At 39.7% G+C, this 13,993-nt stretch overlaps 1 protein-coding gene across 1 annotated transcript; it reads left to right on the forward strand.

Annotated features, from left to right (window-relative positions):
• The first annotated feature begins 7,666 nt into the window (after positions 1–7,666).
• LOC103515706 lies at positions 7,667–13,445 on the forward strand. Its single transcript, XM_008480647.3, has 6 exons — positions 7,667–7,777; positions 9,170–9,360; positions 9,933–10,031; positions 10,680–10,790; positions 11,191–11,295; positions 11,897–13,445. Exons 1-6 carry the CDS (start codon positions 7,686–7,688, stop codon positions 12,082–12,084), a joined length of 786 nt encoding a protein of 261 aa, XP_008478869.2. The 5' UTR covers positions 7,667–7,685; the 3' UTR covers positions 12,085–13,445.
• Positions 13,446–13,993: the final 548 nt, after the last annotated feature.

Below are 13,993 nucleotides of genomic sequence, written 5' to 3' on the forward strand. Positions count from 1 at the left end.
TATTCAATACACAAAGGCCCAATTCTTAGATTTTGGGCCTTATCGTGCCGTCAAGAAGGGGCTCTTTTAAAAAAAGTGAGGTCAAAAGGTTACCAAACTAATATAGCGCTGATTATTAAGTAAAAAGATTAAAATGATTATGTCAACTACTTTACATCTCACGAGCCACCGGCACCGTTCCTAAAACTCGGGTCCTATTTAATATTCCAAAGTGTACGCACACCCAATTCAGGACAAAGTAATTTTCACGCCACCCCCCGGCCTCCTCCTTCACCGTGGTTTTGTATCTCCTCCTCCTCCTCCTCCTCCTCCTCCTCCTATCTTTCTTAAAATTCCTTTTCATATTAATCAAATCAGGAGGGATGAAATTTGTAACTATTTTTTCCTCCTCCTCCTCCTCCTGTTTTTCTTCTTCTTCCACTTCTTTCTCTTTCTTCATCTTCGTCTTCTGAATAAATTTTTGAGCTACTTTTTTTTGAGCTGGAATAAATCCAATGGGGAGTTATGACTATCCGTGGGGGGGAAATTAACTCGAATTTCTATTTGAAATGAAGCATGAAACACAAACATGAATTGGTCAAGAATATTTGGGAAATTAAAGTTGTTTCCACATTTTTTCAAAAAAAAAAAAAACACCCGTAATTTTCACCCACCAACGCGTAACCGTTACCATCTGAAATTCTGAAGGACTAAGTGACTTTGAACTTTGACGTTTTTTTGGATTTGATGACTTTTTTTCATGAATTAATATGGAAAAAGCCAAATTCACATAGTGAGAATGCATTGCTTATACGACACTGCGGAAACCCTCCCCAGCAAAAAAAAAGTGCAAATTTTCATCCTGCCGCGTTTTACCAGAACAATAGCATGAAAAGGCCGCGGTTCATTTTGTAAAATATTGATGGGGCGCTTTCGAAAATCTAGGAAAAATCTCATCATAAATCAAATCCTTTCTCTCTCGCCCTCAATCACTCTCTCCCTCTCTCTGGATATCCTCCCTTCCATTCCCCTTTATGTATTCTTTCGTCTTTTTTCTCACCATCTCCTTCTCCCTCTCTCCTCCACACTCATCTCATCTCTTCCTCCTACATTTCCGTTTAATTGGAGGGGAAACAAGAAAGCTTCTCCCTCCCCCCTTATTTTACTGCGGCGCGGCGCGGAAGTCTTCGTGGCATATTCTACCGCAGAGCTGCCGCAACGCGCAAATGTGTTCGCGACTTTTAACAGCCACGGGTGACGTGTCAGCGTTCACTGAAGAGGTCCCAGGGTCCGTGACATCGAGGGGTCGCACGACCTCCTCCTCTGCAGAGTGCCGCAGACACACTGAAGGTGTAGCACCATGAAATATCACCTCCTATCTTGTGTCCATACATTATTTTCGACTTCAATTGGACATGAATATTTACAAGTTTTTGTTTTATTATTAGGTACCTAGTATTTTTTTTTTTTTTTAACTTTTAGCCAAGAACACAACTTTTACTCAACAAACGAATTTTTATTAATTATTTCAAAAGAAAACAAAACTAAGCAAAACTTCAATTGGACATGAATATTTACAAGTTTTTGTTTTATTATTAGGTACCTAGTATTTTTTTTTTTTAACTTTTAGCCAAGAACACAACTTTTACTCAACAAACGAATTTTTATTAATTATTTCAAAAGAAAACAAAACTAAGCTACCTGGACAAAGGGAGATCAGGGAAGACTGAGAAAGAGTAGGACGGAAGTGGAACAGGAAGAGAGGGGAATAAATGGCTAGGAAGAGGGTATTCAGAGTAAAGGTAGGAGTAGATGAGGATTAAAATTGGGTTTGACTGAGTATGGGAAGAACAGAGGGGATTAGAGATGAGTAGAGAATGTTGGGGGAGGCTAGGAGGGATGTGAATTCGAATGAAGTGGAGGTGGAGAAAGAAGAGAGGGAGGCTAAAAGTATTAGGTGCGCCTGAGGAAGGATGGTTAGAGAGTGGGAGCAAAACTAAGTAAGAGTACATTCATTACTTTTTTTCTTCCAAAACACATTTTCCTTTCTCTCAAAGTTAGCGAACTTTCAAAGAGAGCTCAAAAAACCATGCTCTTTTTGTCGGAAACTTTAATTGTAACGAACGCGTGAAAAGCCTTTGCTTAACTGGGTAAAAATATTCGAGCTTCCAGCCACACAACTCTTGCGCGCGCTCAGGAGAAAGGAAAAAAAAAACCTTTACATACACATGGCCCCTACCTATCCCCTTTCCTAGATCAATATACCCCTAGTTCATAGAGGAAAAACGTTATTTTCTGTATATTTTTCTTTCCCAAACTAGCATTAAAAAAAAATATTTAAAGGAAAAAAATATATAAATACCTACCCAACCCGCCCACACACTTTGAATTTCAGCATTCTTAGCCCGGCTAAACAACCTTGGACGTCAGACATGCTTCCGTTTGTCGGTTCGTTGCTTCTCAATACCTCAATGCCTGCCCGGTCAATTTTTTCTGCACGAGGTATCTTGTGATGTTTTCCAGTCGAATAGGACATGTTAGCATATTCTGTACAGGGAAAAATTTTCCTAAATGAGGAAGGTTGAAACTAGGTAGGTCATAAGTCATGTGTGCTGTTGATATTTGTAATTTTATCAATTGAGTACTTTTGTTGAAGAAATCCCATTTTTGACAGTAGATACATGATTTTTTCAAATCCATAATTTACCCATTCTACCACGCATAAGTACCAGTTTGAGAGATTGAGAGGTACTTTGGTATAAGTATATGAAGCTACTAGTGTCTTGGGAGATTGGTATTCATCTCCTCGTTGCTAAACACTAATCTGGTTCAGAAAAACTTCAAGCTTGCACACAGACCACACTTTTAAGTATTTTGAATTTTGTTGCATCCTTCTTGTAAAATAAACCATGGCTTTAGGTATGAACTATGAACACAGAAGCTGTAACTTCCTTACATCACCGCTGCGCTGTGGTAAAACCAAACAAGGAACTTCCAAGAAGAAACATAGGTATTAATAAATTATGAAAGGCAAAAATGTAAAAGCAACATATCTTTTCTACAGAAGATCGTCACTCGCCATACTTTTCTCTCTAAAGTCTGACATAAACTTTTGTCTCACTGAAAAAGAAAAACGAAGAAGAGAGAAAAATTTAGACATTTGAATTTTATCTGAGGAAAATGATGCGAGTATGTGACAGCACATTGTTAGGTGAAATCTCAGGAGAGGCACAGAAGCTGTAACTTCCTTACATCACCGCTGCGCTGTGGTAAAACCAAACAAGGAACCTCCAAGAAGAAACATACATAGGTATTAATAAATTATGAAAGGGAAAAATGTAAAAGCAACATATCTTTTCTGCAGAAGGTCGTCACTCGCCATACTTTTCTCTCTAAAGTCTGACATAATCTTTTGTTTCACTGAAAAAGAAAAACGAAGAAGAGAGAAAAAGAGAAGAGAAAAATTTAGACATTTGAATTTTATCTGAGGAAAATGATGCGAGTATGTGACAGCACATTGTTAGGTGAAATCTCAGGAGAGGCCACAAAGATCTCCGGAACTTGAGATCGAATTTCCTTCTTAATTAAATTCCCTTATCGTGTTCGATTAACATCGTATCGACCAATAGAAATTGGGTATGCTTTTCCCTCTCACTCTCCTAACTAGCTTCCATTTCCTTGGATATCAAAACAAAAGATAGCAAAACGCGCGCTATTAAGAACGTTCTACAAAAAAAAGTTCAGAGGGTGAGAAAACAGGAGAAGGGACGGAGGAGAAATTAAAATCACGAAAGAAAGGAAGAGGGAGAAGGTAATATTGAATATTGATGTTGGGAGCAACCCTTTCCCTCTGAAAGGGACGAATGAAGAGGGGAAGGGAGATATGGTGGGAAATAGTACAGGTGAGAAGTGATAATGTAGGCGGAAGGAAACATGATAGTGAAAGGGAAAAGGGAGGAAAAGAACGAGGGAGATTTTTTTTCCCCATCCGGAGATAAATTTTCACCTTGTGTACCGCAGGACTTGCAAAGTATCCTATCGCGTTCCCAAAAGATGAAGATGTTTTTTACAAGGCCAACAATTGGTACCGCCTTTTTATCGAGCAAGCGTAATAGTCATTGAGCCAGCTAGGTAGCTCGATTACAGGAATGATCTCTTTTGTCCAATCTTCCAAATTATTGCGATTTGAAAGTTTCAACAAATCCTAGCACATTGCATACTCTACAAAAGTTTCCAGGCGCTCATAAGATTTATAAAACATGGAATTTTCAAAAGCCAAAACATGGCAGTCAAACATGATGGACACAGACCGGTATTTTCGCGAAAAAAGCATTCCAGTGAAGCCAATAAAACCTTTTTTCGTCTGGGTGAACTTGACCATGCAGAAAATTCACCACGTGGAAAGCTCAAACAAATACAAGGTGCTTCATGAATGGCCGGGTCCACAAAATCGAGTGAAACTTTTGAATTAAGCTATCTGATTGGTTGATGGGAAAAAAATCAGCCAATCAGATTGCTAAATCCAAGAGTTCAACTACACTAATCAGAACTTTTCCTTGGAAAAATATTAAAAAACTTCCAGACTGAAAGTTTTTTCCAGCAAAACGAAAATATGCACGACTCGAAAAAATATCAGAAGGCGGCACAAGAAAATTGGCACTGCTTGAAATCAGGGGACATTCGTGTGACAAATGATCATCAGAAGATTCTGGTTTGCTATTAAAAAATTAGGAGGATTTTCAGCTCATCGCTGAAGTTTGAAGCGGATTCCAAATAGATCTCAAAATAAAATGATTGTTACATCAAAAGATGCTGAAGGCATCCATTGAACGAATGTACCAAGTTCTGAGTTCTGACTAAATAGCTTCGAATATTTACCTATGTATAATTCATTGGTTCCGCGATAGCCCTGAAAGCGATGTGGACGGTCCAATTATGATTAAATTTGACGAAAATATTCAACACACAAAGGCCTAATTCTTAGATTTTGGGCCTTATCGTGCCGTCAAGAAGGGGCTATTAAAAAAAAAAAAAAAAAAAGTGAGGTCAAAAGGTTACCAAACTAATATAGCGCTGGTTATTAAGTAAAAAGATCAAAATGATTATGTCAACTACTTTAAATCTCACGAGCCACCGGCACCGTTCCTAAAACTCGGGTCCTATTTAATATTCCAAAGTGTACGCACACCCAATTCAGGACAAAGTAATTTTCACCTGAAAGTGATGTGGACGGTCCAATTATGATTAAATTTGACGAAAATATTCAACACACAAAGGCCTAATTCTTAGATTTTGGGCCTTATCGTGCCGTCAAGAAGGGGCTATTAAAAAAAAAAAAAAAAGTGAGGTCAAAAGGTTACCAAACTAATATAGCGCTGGTTATTAAGTAAAAAGATCAAAATGATTATGTCAACTACTTTACATCTCACGAGCCACCGGCACCGTTCCTAAAACTCGGGTCCTATTTAATATTCCAAAGTGTACGCACACCCAATTCAGGACAAAGTAATTTTCACGCCACCCCCCGGCCTCCTCCTTCACCGTGGTTTTGTATCTCCTCCTCCTCCTCCTCCTCCTCCTCCTCCTATCTTTCTTAAAATTCCTTTTCATATTAATCAAATCAGGAGGGATGAAATTTGTAACTATTTTTTCCTCCTCCTCCTCCTCCTGTTTTTCTTCTTCTTCCACTTCTTTCTCTTTCTTCATCTTCGTCTTCTGAATAAATTTTTGAGCTACTTTTTTTTGAGCTGGAATAAATCCAATGGGGAGTTATGACTATCCGTGGGGGGGAAATTAACTCGAATTTCTATTTGAAATGAAGCATGAAACACAAACATGAATTGGTCAAGAATATTTGGGAAATTAAAGTTGTTTCCACATTTTTTCAAAAAAAAAAAAAACACCCGTAATTTTCACCCACCAACGCGTAACCGTTACCATCTGAAATTCTGAAGGACTAAGTGACTTTGAACTTTGACGTTTTTTTGGATTTGATGACTTTTTTTCATGAATTAATATGGAAAAAGCCAAATTCACATAGTGAGAATGCATTGCTTATACGACACTGCGGAAACCCTCCCCAGCAAAAAAAAAGTGCAAATTTTCATCCTGCCGCGTTTTACCAGACGGAGAAAGGAAAAAAAAAACCTTTACATACACATGGCCCCTACCTATCCCCTTTCCTAGATCAATATACCCCTAGTCCCTAGTTCATAGAGGAAAAACGTTATTTTCTGTATATTTTTCTTTCCCAAACTAGCATTAAAAAAAAAAAAATATTTAAAGGAAAAAAAATATATAAATACCTACCCAACCCGCCCACACACTTTGAATTTCAGCATTCTTAGCCCGGCTAAACAACCTTGGACGTCAGACATGCTTCAGTTTGTCGGTTCGTTGCTTCTCAATACCTCAATGCCTGCCCGGTCAATTTTTTTTCTGCACGAGATATCTTGTGATGTTTTCCAGTCGAATAGGACATGTTAGCATATTCTGTACAGGGAAAATTTTCCTAAATGAGGAAGGTTGAAACTAGGTAGGTCATAGGTCATATGTGCTGTTGATATTTGTAATTTTATCAATTGAGTACTTTTGTTGAAGAAATCCCATTTTTGACAGTAGATACATGATTTTTTCAAATATGTTGGTGTAGGTACTATATGTGTATGTGTATTTTTAATGTTTGGGTACTCTATGTCCCCCTCCCCCTTTTCTTCCCCCCTCTGTCCCTTCAGCCACCCCCGGTGTTGGTCCCCTCTCCCCCGGCCAGAACCCCACAGGAGGGGGCCCCAACTTTCTCCAGCCGGGGTCCCAGGGCGCCCAACAGGGCCCTTCCCCTAGTCAGGCGGCCCAGCAGTTCATGTTGGGCGCTAACAGTGGCAATAACCCAGGTAAGTGAGCGTTCGTTTCATTTCGTCGAAACTGCTAGAGTAGACTCGTGTGGTCTGTGTCGTAGCATCCCCATTCCGTACCGTCTCTCTGGAGGACGTAAAAGTGAGACGAATCTGAGGATTTATTATTATGTTAAGGCGGTCTCTTCTTGATCCCTTGTGTGCCGCGTCCATTTTAGTTTAGGACCATTGCACTGAAATCTGAGGATAGTCAGCTTAACTCCCAACACAAAAAGCCCACTCCGAGGCTTAGGTGTAGGGGCGAACAGCCCTAAAGGTCGGGTTAAGCTTATACGAATCATCTGCCGTAGTATGCCTCTCATCAGATGGGCGAGAAGAGACATAATACTTCCGATTTAGGTGCTGGGTCAACACGAGAACACCAGAAAGTAACCCCTTGAAATATTTGCTATCGAAAAACGAGTACACATTTTTGTCAATGGTGGTATTCTGGGATTCGAACCCAGGACCTTCCGTATGACAAGCAAGCGCGTTATCACTGGGCTAACCGTGCCCCTAATCTATTTTTTTTTTTTTTTTTTTTTTTTTTTTTTTTTTTTAAGAGGTTTTGACAGAGGGAACTGTAACTGCTATGGTCTTATCGTCCCGAAAACCGAAGAGAGAAGGAAGACAGGATAGGAGAAAGCCAGCCGTTCCGAAAACGAACACTATCCCATCAGGATAAAATCCGCCCCGGGCGGGAATAGAGCCCGCGGCCTAGCGCTTACAAGGCAGACGCACTACCAACTAAGCTAACTAGGCTAGCTATGAGGTTTTTGTGCTCTGAAATCGCGGATTCCGTCTCCCAATCAGCAGATGGCAGCCCAGGCCATCCTACAGAACGCCATCAAGAAGAAGATAGAAGAACAGAAGGAAACGCTCCGGAAACGGCAGGAACTATTGCAGAGGTGAGGCTAGGAATAACAATAAGAATACACTTATTTATTCTGTTCTCAGAGTAAGAATAACATAGAGGGAGCGTTTGAGTCTTTTTACATATCAAGGTCGAAGGACAGTTCACGAACAGCTGACTAACCAAATTTGTTTAGTCACCTGACTTTACTCTTCTCTCATTGGTGGAAAATTACTGAAATATTTGTTTACATTTTGCAGTCCCGGTCTGTATTTTCAATTTCCCCCGATTTCTGAATGGTTTTATGAATTTTTAAAGTCAATAATGGATAAATAAGATAAGATACCCATCGAATTTACTTAAGAAGTTGTTAAAGTAAAAGTTTAAAAAAAGCAGAAATAATGTTTCAAAATTTCTGTAAAAATCATCCTACCCAGGAAATTATTCATGGTCCGGCACTGGTACCAAATCAGCTGATATATAACCTTCGATTTGAAAAGTGTCTTTCGTTTTGGTCCCAAACGCTCCCTCTATGTTATTCTTACTCTGAGTTCTGTTTACACTGTTTTCATCGGACTGAAAAGTCTCTTCTCTCCAGCAGTAGGATTATGAGGATAAACAGGAGGGCTTGGAACTTTATCCTCATTTATTTAAGAATTTGACGATATAATAATGAAGCTCTAAGAGTTAGGTGGTAGAGTCTGCCTTGTCTACCAAGGCAGACGCGCTCCAACTAGGCTTTCTGACAATTTTTTCTCATTTTCCTTTTTTTTCGAATGTTTTCTTTTCATCGTCCTTTTTGAAGAAAAATAAGTGTTAGTTCCGAAGCTATGACAAAGAAAAATTGCTACGAAAAAAGATCTTTCACAAATGAGCAGTGACCAGTGTTATGATAGGGTTAAGTTAAACACAAAAAGGAGTTTTCTTTTTCATTGCTTCCGAATGATTACCGAAAAATCAATTTCAAACCTTCTCATTTCTGCCCATTTCACAGATGCGGCTCGCCCAATTCCAACCAAGGCGGCTCGCATGGTTTAGCGCCATATAGAGGATAAACAGGAGGGCTTGGAATTTTATCCTCATATATTTGAGAATTTGACGATATAATAATGAAGCTCTAAGAGTTAGGTTACCACCGAGTCTGCCTTGTCTATCAAGGCAGACGCGCTCCAACTAGGCTTTCTGACAATTTTTTTCTCATTTTCCTATTTTTTTATTTTTTTTTTTCGAATGTTTTCTTTTCATCGTCCTTTTTGAAGAAAAATAGGTGTTAGTTCCGAAGCTATGACAAAGAAAAATTGCTACAAAAAAAGAGCTTTCACAAATGAGCAGTGACCAGTGTTATGATAGGGTTAAGTTAAACACAAAAAGGAGCTTTCTTTTCATTGCTTCCGAATAATTACCGAAAAATCAATTTCAAACCTTTTCATTTCTGCCCATTTCACAGATGCGGCTCGCCCAATTCCAACCAAGGCGGCTCGCATGGTTTAGCGCCGGCCCCGGGTCACGAACTCCGACCCTCCAGTTCTTCACCCGTCATCGGCGCCTTCACTCCGACCTCGGTGCTGAGGAAAATGACCGCCGCACCGCCCCCACCGTCTCATGAACCGCCCCCCATCTCCCATCAGCATGACAAGGGTGAGTATAGCCAGGGCCCAGTGGTTAGACACAGGGCTAGGCTAGGCTAGGCTAGGCTAGGATGGAAAAAAAGAACTTTTACTAAGGCCAGCCAGTCACTATCAGGTAGACCTGACAGGTACACCTTTTCAGCTGTACTTGTCAGGTCCACCTGATAGTGAGTGACTGCCCTAAGCTAAGTAATCTCTTTACAATAATCTTTTTACGTCGGCAATGCCGCCACTGGTCGCTTTCACACGCACTCCCCGCATAACCTGTGTGTAGGTTATGCGGGGAGTGCGAGGAGACAGCTACTCATGTCATCTTCGAATGTAACTCCCTAACAATATGGAGATTTACTATAGGGTTAGCCAACCCTCAGCAAGATATCCATAGACACAACCTAACTAAAAAGCTCCTGAAGATCGTTCGGATCTTCGAGCTTAGCTAGGAAACAGCTTAACCCCACACACAAAAAGCCCAAACTGAGGCTTAGGTGTAGGGGCTGGCCAGCCCCAAAGGACGGGTTGAGCTTCTACGAATCTCTACGGTCACTTTCATCATCTCAATGGCCATTTTCATTCTCTGTGCAGATATGTTACTAAATCATTCCCAAGGTGTCCCATGGTCTCAGCTAAGCAATAGACCACAGCAATCCAACTCTCTAGCTCACAAGAATATAATGAATTTAGGTAAGTTTATTCTGAAGAGGTTTGACAGAGGGAACTGTAACAACGGAGGTCTTCGTGTCCCGAAATCGAAGAGAGAAGGAAGACAGGATAGGAGAAAGCGAGCCGTTCCGAGAACGAACATTATCCGTTCAGGACAAAATCCGCCTCGGGCGGGAATCGAACCTGCGGCCTAGCGCTTACAAGGCAGACGCGCTACCAACCAAACTAACTAGGCTGGCCAACTCGGTAGGATTGAGATGAAACGAGGATTTCCCTATACTTAATAGCCAGGTCACCCTCGGATTGAACTCAATCCTGAGACAATCCACGGTGGTAAAACTCGACCTAAATATGTTTGAATTGTTTCTCTCTATTCTATTCTATTCAATTATATTTTTTTTTATTTACTATTTATATTCTATTCTATTCAATTATATTCTATTCTATTCATATTCTTTTCATATTCTATTCTATTCAATTATATTCTATTCTATTCAATTCAATTCATATTCTATTCAATTATATTCTATTCATATTCTATTCTATTCAATTATATTCTATTCATATTCTATTCAATTCAATTATATTCTATTCATATTCTATTCTATTCAATTATATTCTATTCATATTCCATTCCATTCCATTCTATTCTATTCTATTCTATTCCAGGTAATCAACAAATTCCAGGCGGTCTGACTCAGCAGCAACGTCAGGCGCTGAATAATCCTAGGTCAAAGTTTACGCTGTCTTCCAAACTGAGCTCGAAATCCAGCGGACACGGTGAGTAAGTTGGACCCGTGTGGTCTGTGTCGTAGCATGCCCATATTGCACATCTCGTAGGATGTCCCTCAGGCTAAAATCAGAGTTAGAGTGGTGACGTTGGAGGTCCCGGGTTCGATTCCCAGCGGGGTCGAATTTTTTCGAAGTCGACTCTCTGCTTGGAGTTCGGGGTGCACTCAGCCTCGTGAGGACTATTGAGTAGCCATTTTAATCGAGTAGCGACCAGTGGCGGCATTACCAGTGTAAAAACATTATTGAAGTATGGAATTTGCAAAGGAGGCACTTAGTAACGCTGCGATATCCACAGAAGTAATGAAAAAGCTCTGCTTTACCACAAATAATTTGAGATTTGATTTGAAAGGATATTTCAATGTACTTGATTTTGACTCTGTTTTCACAGTGCCGCAGTCTCTAGCCGAACAAATGAACATGATGACTCCAGAATCGAACCCGCAGTCCGGGGCTCAGCATGCCAACCCGTTTACCTCTCACCATTCCCAGGCCGGTATGTACAATAGAATAGAATAGAATAGGCAGCGGCCATAGCACGTTTTTTTTTCAATTTTATTTTTAAAAAGATGGGTATTTCCCCGTCGTTATTATTTCGTAGCAATGAAACAACTGCTACATTAGACGCCTGTAGCAATGAAACAACTGCTACATTAGACGCCTGTAGCAATGAAACAACTGCTACATTAGACGCCTGTGGTCTGTGTCTTGGCAGTATGCCTTTCATCAGATGGGCGAGAAGAGACACAACAAAGGAATTGTAATTGTGCAAAAATGCTTGTCACAAGTGTCGTTCCCGCCTAATACACTACACTAAATTTTTGACTTGACTTGGACTCGAACATCTCGAACCACCAACCTCCAGAGCCAGAGTACACCGCGGTAACCACTACACCACCGAGATGGGTGAGAAGAGACACAATACTTCCCGTTTAGGTGCTGGGTCTACACGAAAACACCAGAAAGTAACCCGTAGAAACGAGTGCAGATTTTTTTCAATGGTGGGAATCGAACCCGGGACCTTCTGCATGGCAAGCAAGCGCGTTACCACTGGGCTAACCGTACCCCCAGTTAATAAAATCCGTTCTCTCCCGCAGGTGACATGCCGTCCACTTCAGATCAACTGCTCCAGTGGTTCAGCCCAGAGTTCCTAGCCCGCGCCCGCGCCCAAGGCCCCAACACGCCCGCCCAGAACCTTCTCTCCGTGGAGGAATTGGAGAGGGAACGATTGGCGGCCCAACAACCCGCCGCCAACCAGGCCCAACCTGCCGGAGCCCAGAATTAAACGACTTTATTGCCGGCCCAAAATGAGAAAAATACAATATTATTGAAGCCCAAAATGAGAAAAAACTTGTTGCCCAATATAAGAAGAAACTTACTTGGGATCTATAATCTAAATAACCTGCCGGGACCCAGAATTAAAAACAACTTTGAAGAAAACTTCCTGGGGCCTATAATTTAAATAACCTGCCAGAATTAAACACAATATTATTGGGGGCCGAAAATGAGAAACAAACTTGGGGCCTATAATTTAAAATATAACCTGCCGGGGCCCAGAATTAAACACAACTTTATTGGAGGCCCAAAATAGAGAAAACTTACTGGGGTCTATAGTTGAAGTTTAAACAGCAATCTGCCGAGGCCCAGACCTAAAAGAGGTTCGTAAAATCTGTTATGGCCCAGAATTAAACACAACATTAGATACTAGGGCTCAAATATAAAATCTTACCGGAGGTTCAATTCAAAAAAGAAATAATAACCTGCCCGGGGTCTTGAACTAAACGAATTGCCCGAAATTTAAAAGAGGGGTCTAAAAACCTGCCAATTTCCAAAATAAAATATTTGTATCCGAGAAAATACATTCGAAAATAAGTGACAGGAAAACAAGTATCCAGCCAATATTGAAAAGTCCATTGTTCAATAAAATCGTCTCAAAAGTCCTCCCAATTATTGACAACAAAATAACAGGAATTGTTTTTTTATTTTTTATTTTTAAAAGAAATGGGAAAGAAGAGATTTTTCAAGAAAATAGAGAGAGAGAATATTTCAAGAAAATAAACAGGAATATTTCCCGGAAAATTAAAAAATAAACAGGAATATTTCCCGGAAAATTAAGAACTAAACAGGAATATTTTCAAGGTAAGAAAAGTAGCAGGAATATGAATATAGTTTCCCGGAAAAGATAAAAATCAGTAATATTTCTCGGCTTAGAAAATACAACACGAATATTTCCAGGTTATTGAGAGGCCCTTACTGTATACTATGAAATCTTTACCTTCACTTTTATTAGAAAAACCAAAATGATACCTGCTCATGTGCATAACAAAGGAACCTAGTAACTCTAAAGTTTTCGAAAGAGCATGTTATACCTAGTTCGATTTGCCAAAGTTTTTTTTTTTTTTTTACTTTCTTTTTTTTGAAAATGAGGTGTTTTTAGAAGGTTTAATTTCACTGCTCAGGTCTTTGGTAAATGAGATTTTATTGGGATTTCCTTGCTGTCTGTTGTTATTTCACATCTCAGAATGGTTTTTAAAATCAAAAGCCATTGAACAAGAGTTACTAGATGTTTTCACGTTTGACATGATGTTGATGTTGTTCTATTTGAGATAAAACAAAATATATAAAGATTTGAAAATCTCTATCAAAAGACCATGTTTTTTTTTTTTTTTCTTAATTATTCCCTGGTTATTGTCGTTGACTTGTAACTTGAAGGTTCTGGGTTCAAGTCCTGAGGCACATTCTTTTTTTACATCCATACCTATCCAAAAATGGAAAAGTCTGGTTAGAAAATTTCTGCCCTGCCTGGGATACGAACCCTGCACCTAAGGGTTGAGTTGATATTACACTGAAATTTTTTCGTTGAGAAACATCAGAGAAAGACAATTATTCACTGAATAAAATATATTTTATTTACAAAACAATAGTTTAATGAACAGAAATGTACAATACATCAATATCTTACATTCGAAATGAATACTTATGAGTAGTAGAAAAATAGGATAATGTAAAAAATGTAACAAACTGTTAACTTATCCAGATACCAACCGTGCAGAACGTTGCTTAACTTTGGGTCATTCTTTGGCATAATTTAGGATTAACGTAGTTTATAATCAGGTCTACGGATTGACTAGCCAGCCTGAGTACTAAGCGTTAGGTCACGGGTTTGGTATCCCCCCGCGGCGAACTTTATCCTA

Source organism: Diaphorina citri, unplaced genomic scaffold (assembly GCF_000475195.1).
Source record: "Diaphorina citri unplaced genomic scaffold, Diaci psyllid genome assembly version 1.1 scaffold50, whole genome shotgun sequence".
NCBI classification, from domain to species: Eukaryota; Metazoa; Arthropoda; class Insecta; order Hemiptera; family Psyllidae; genus Diaphorina; species Diaphorina citri.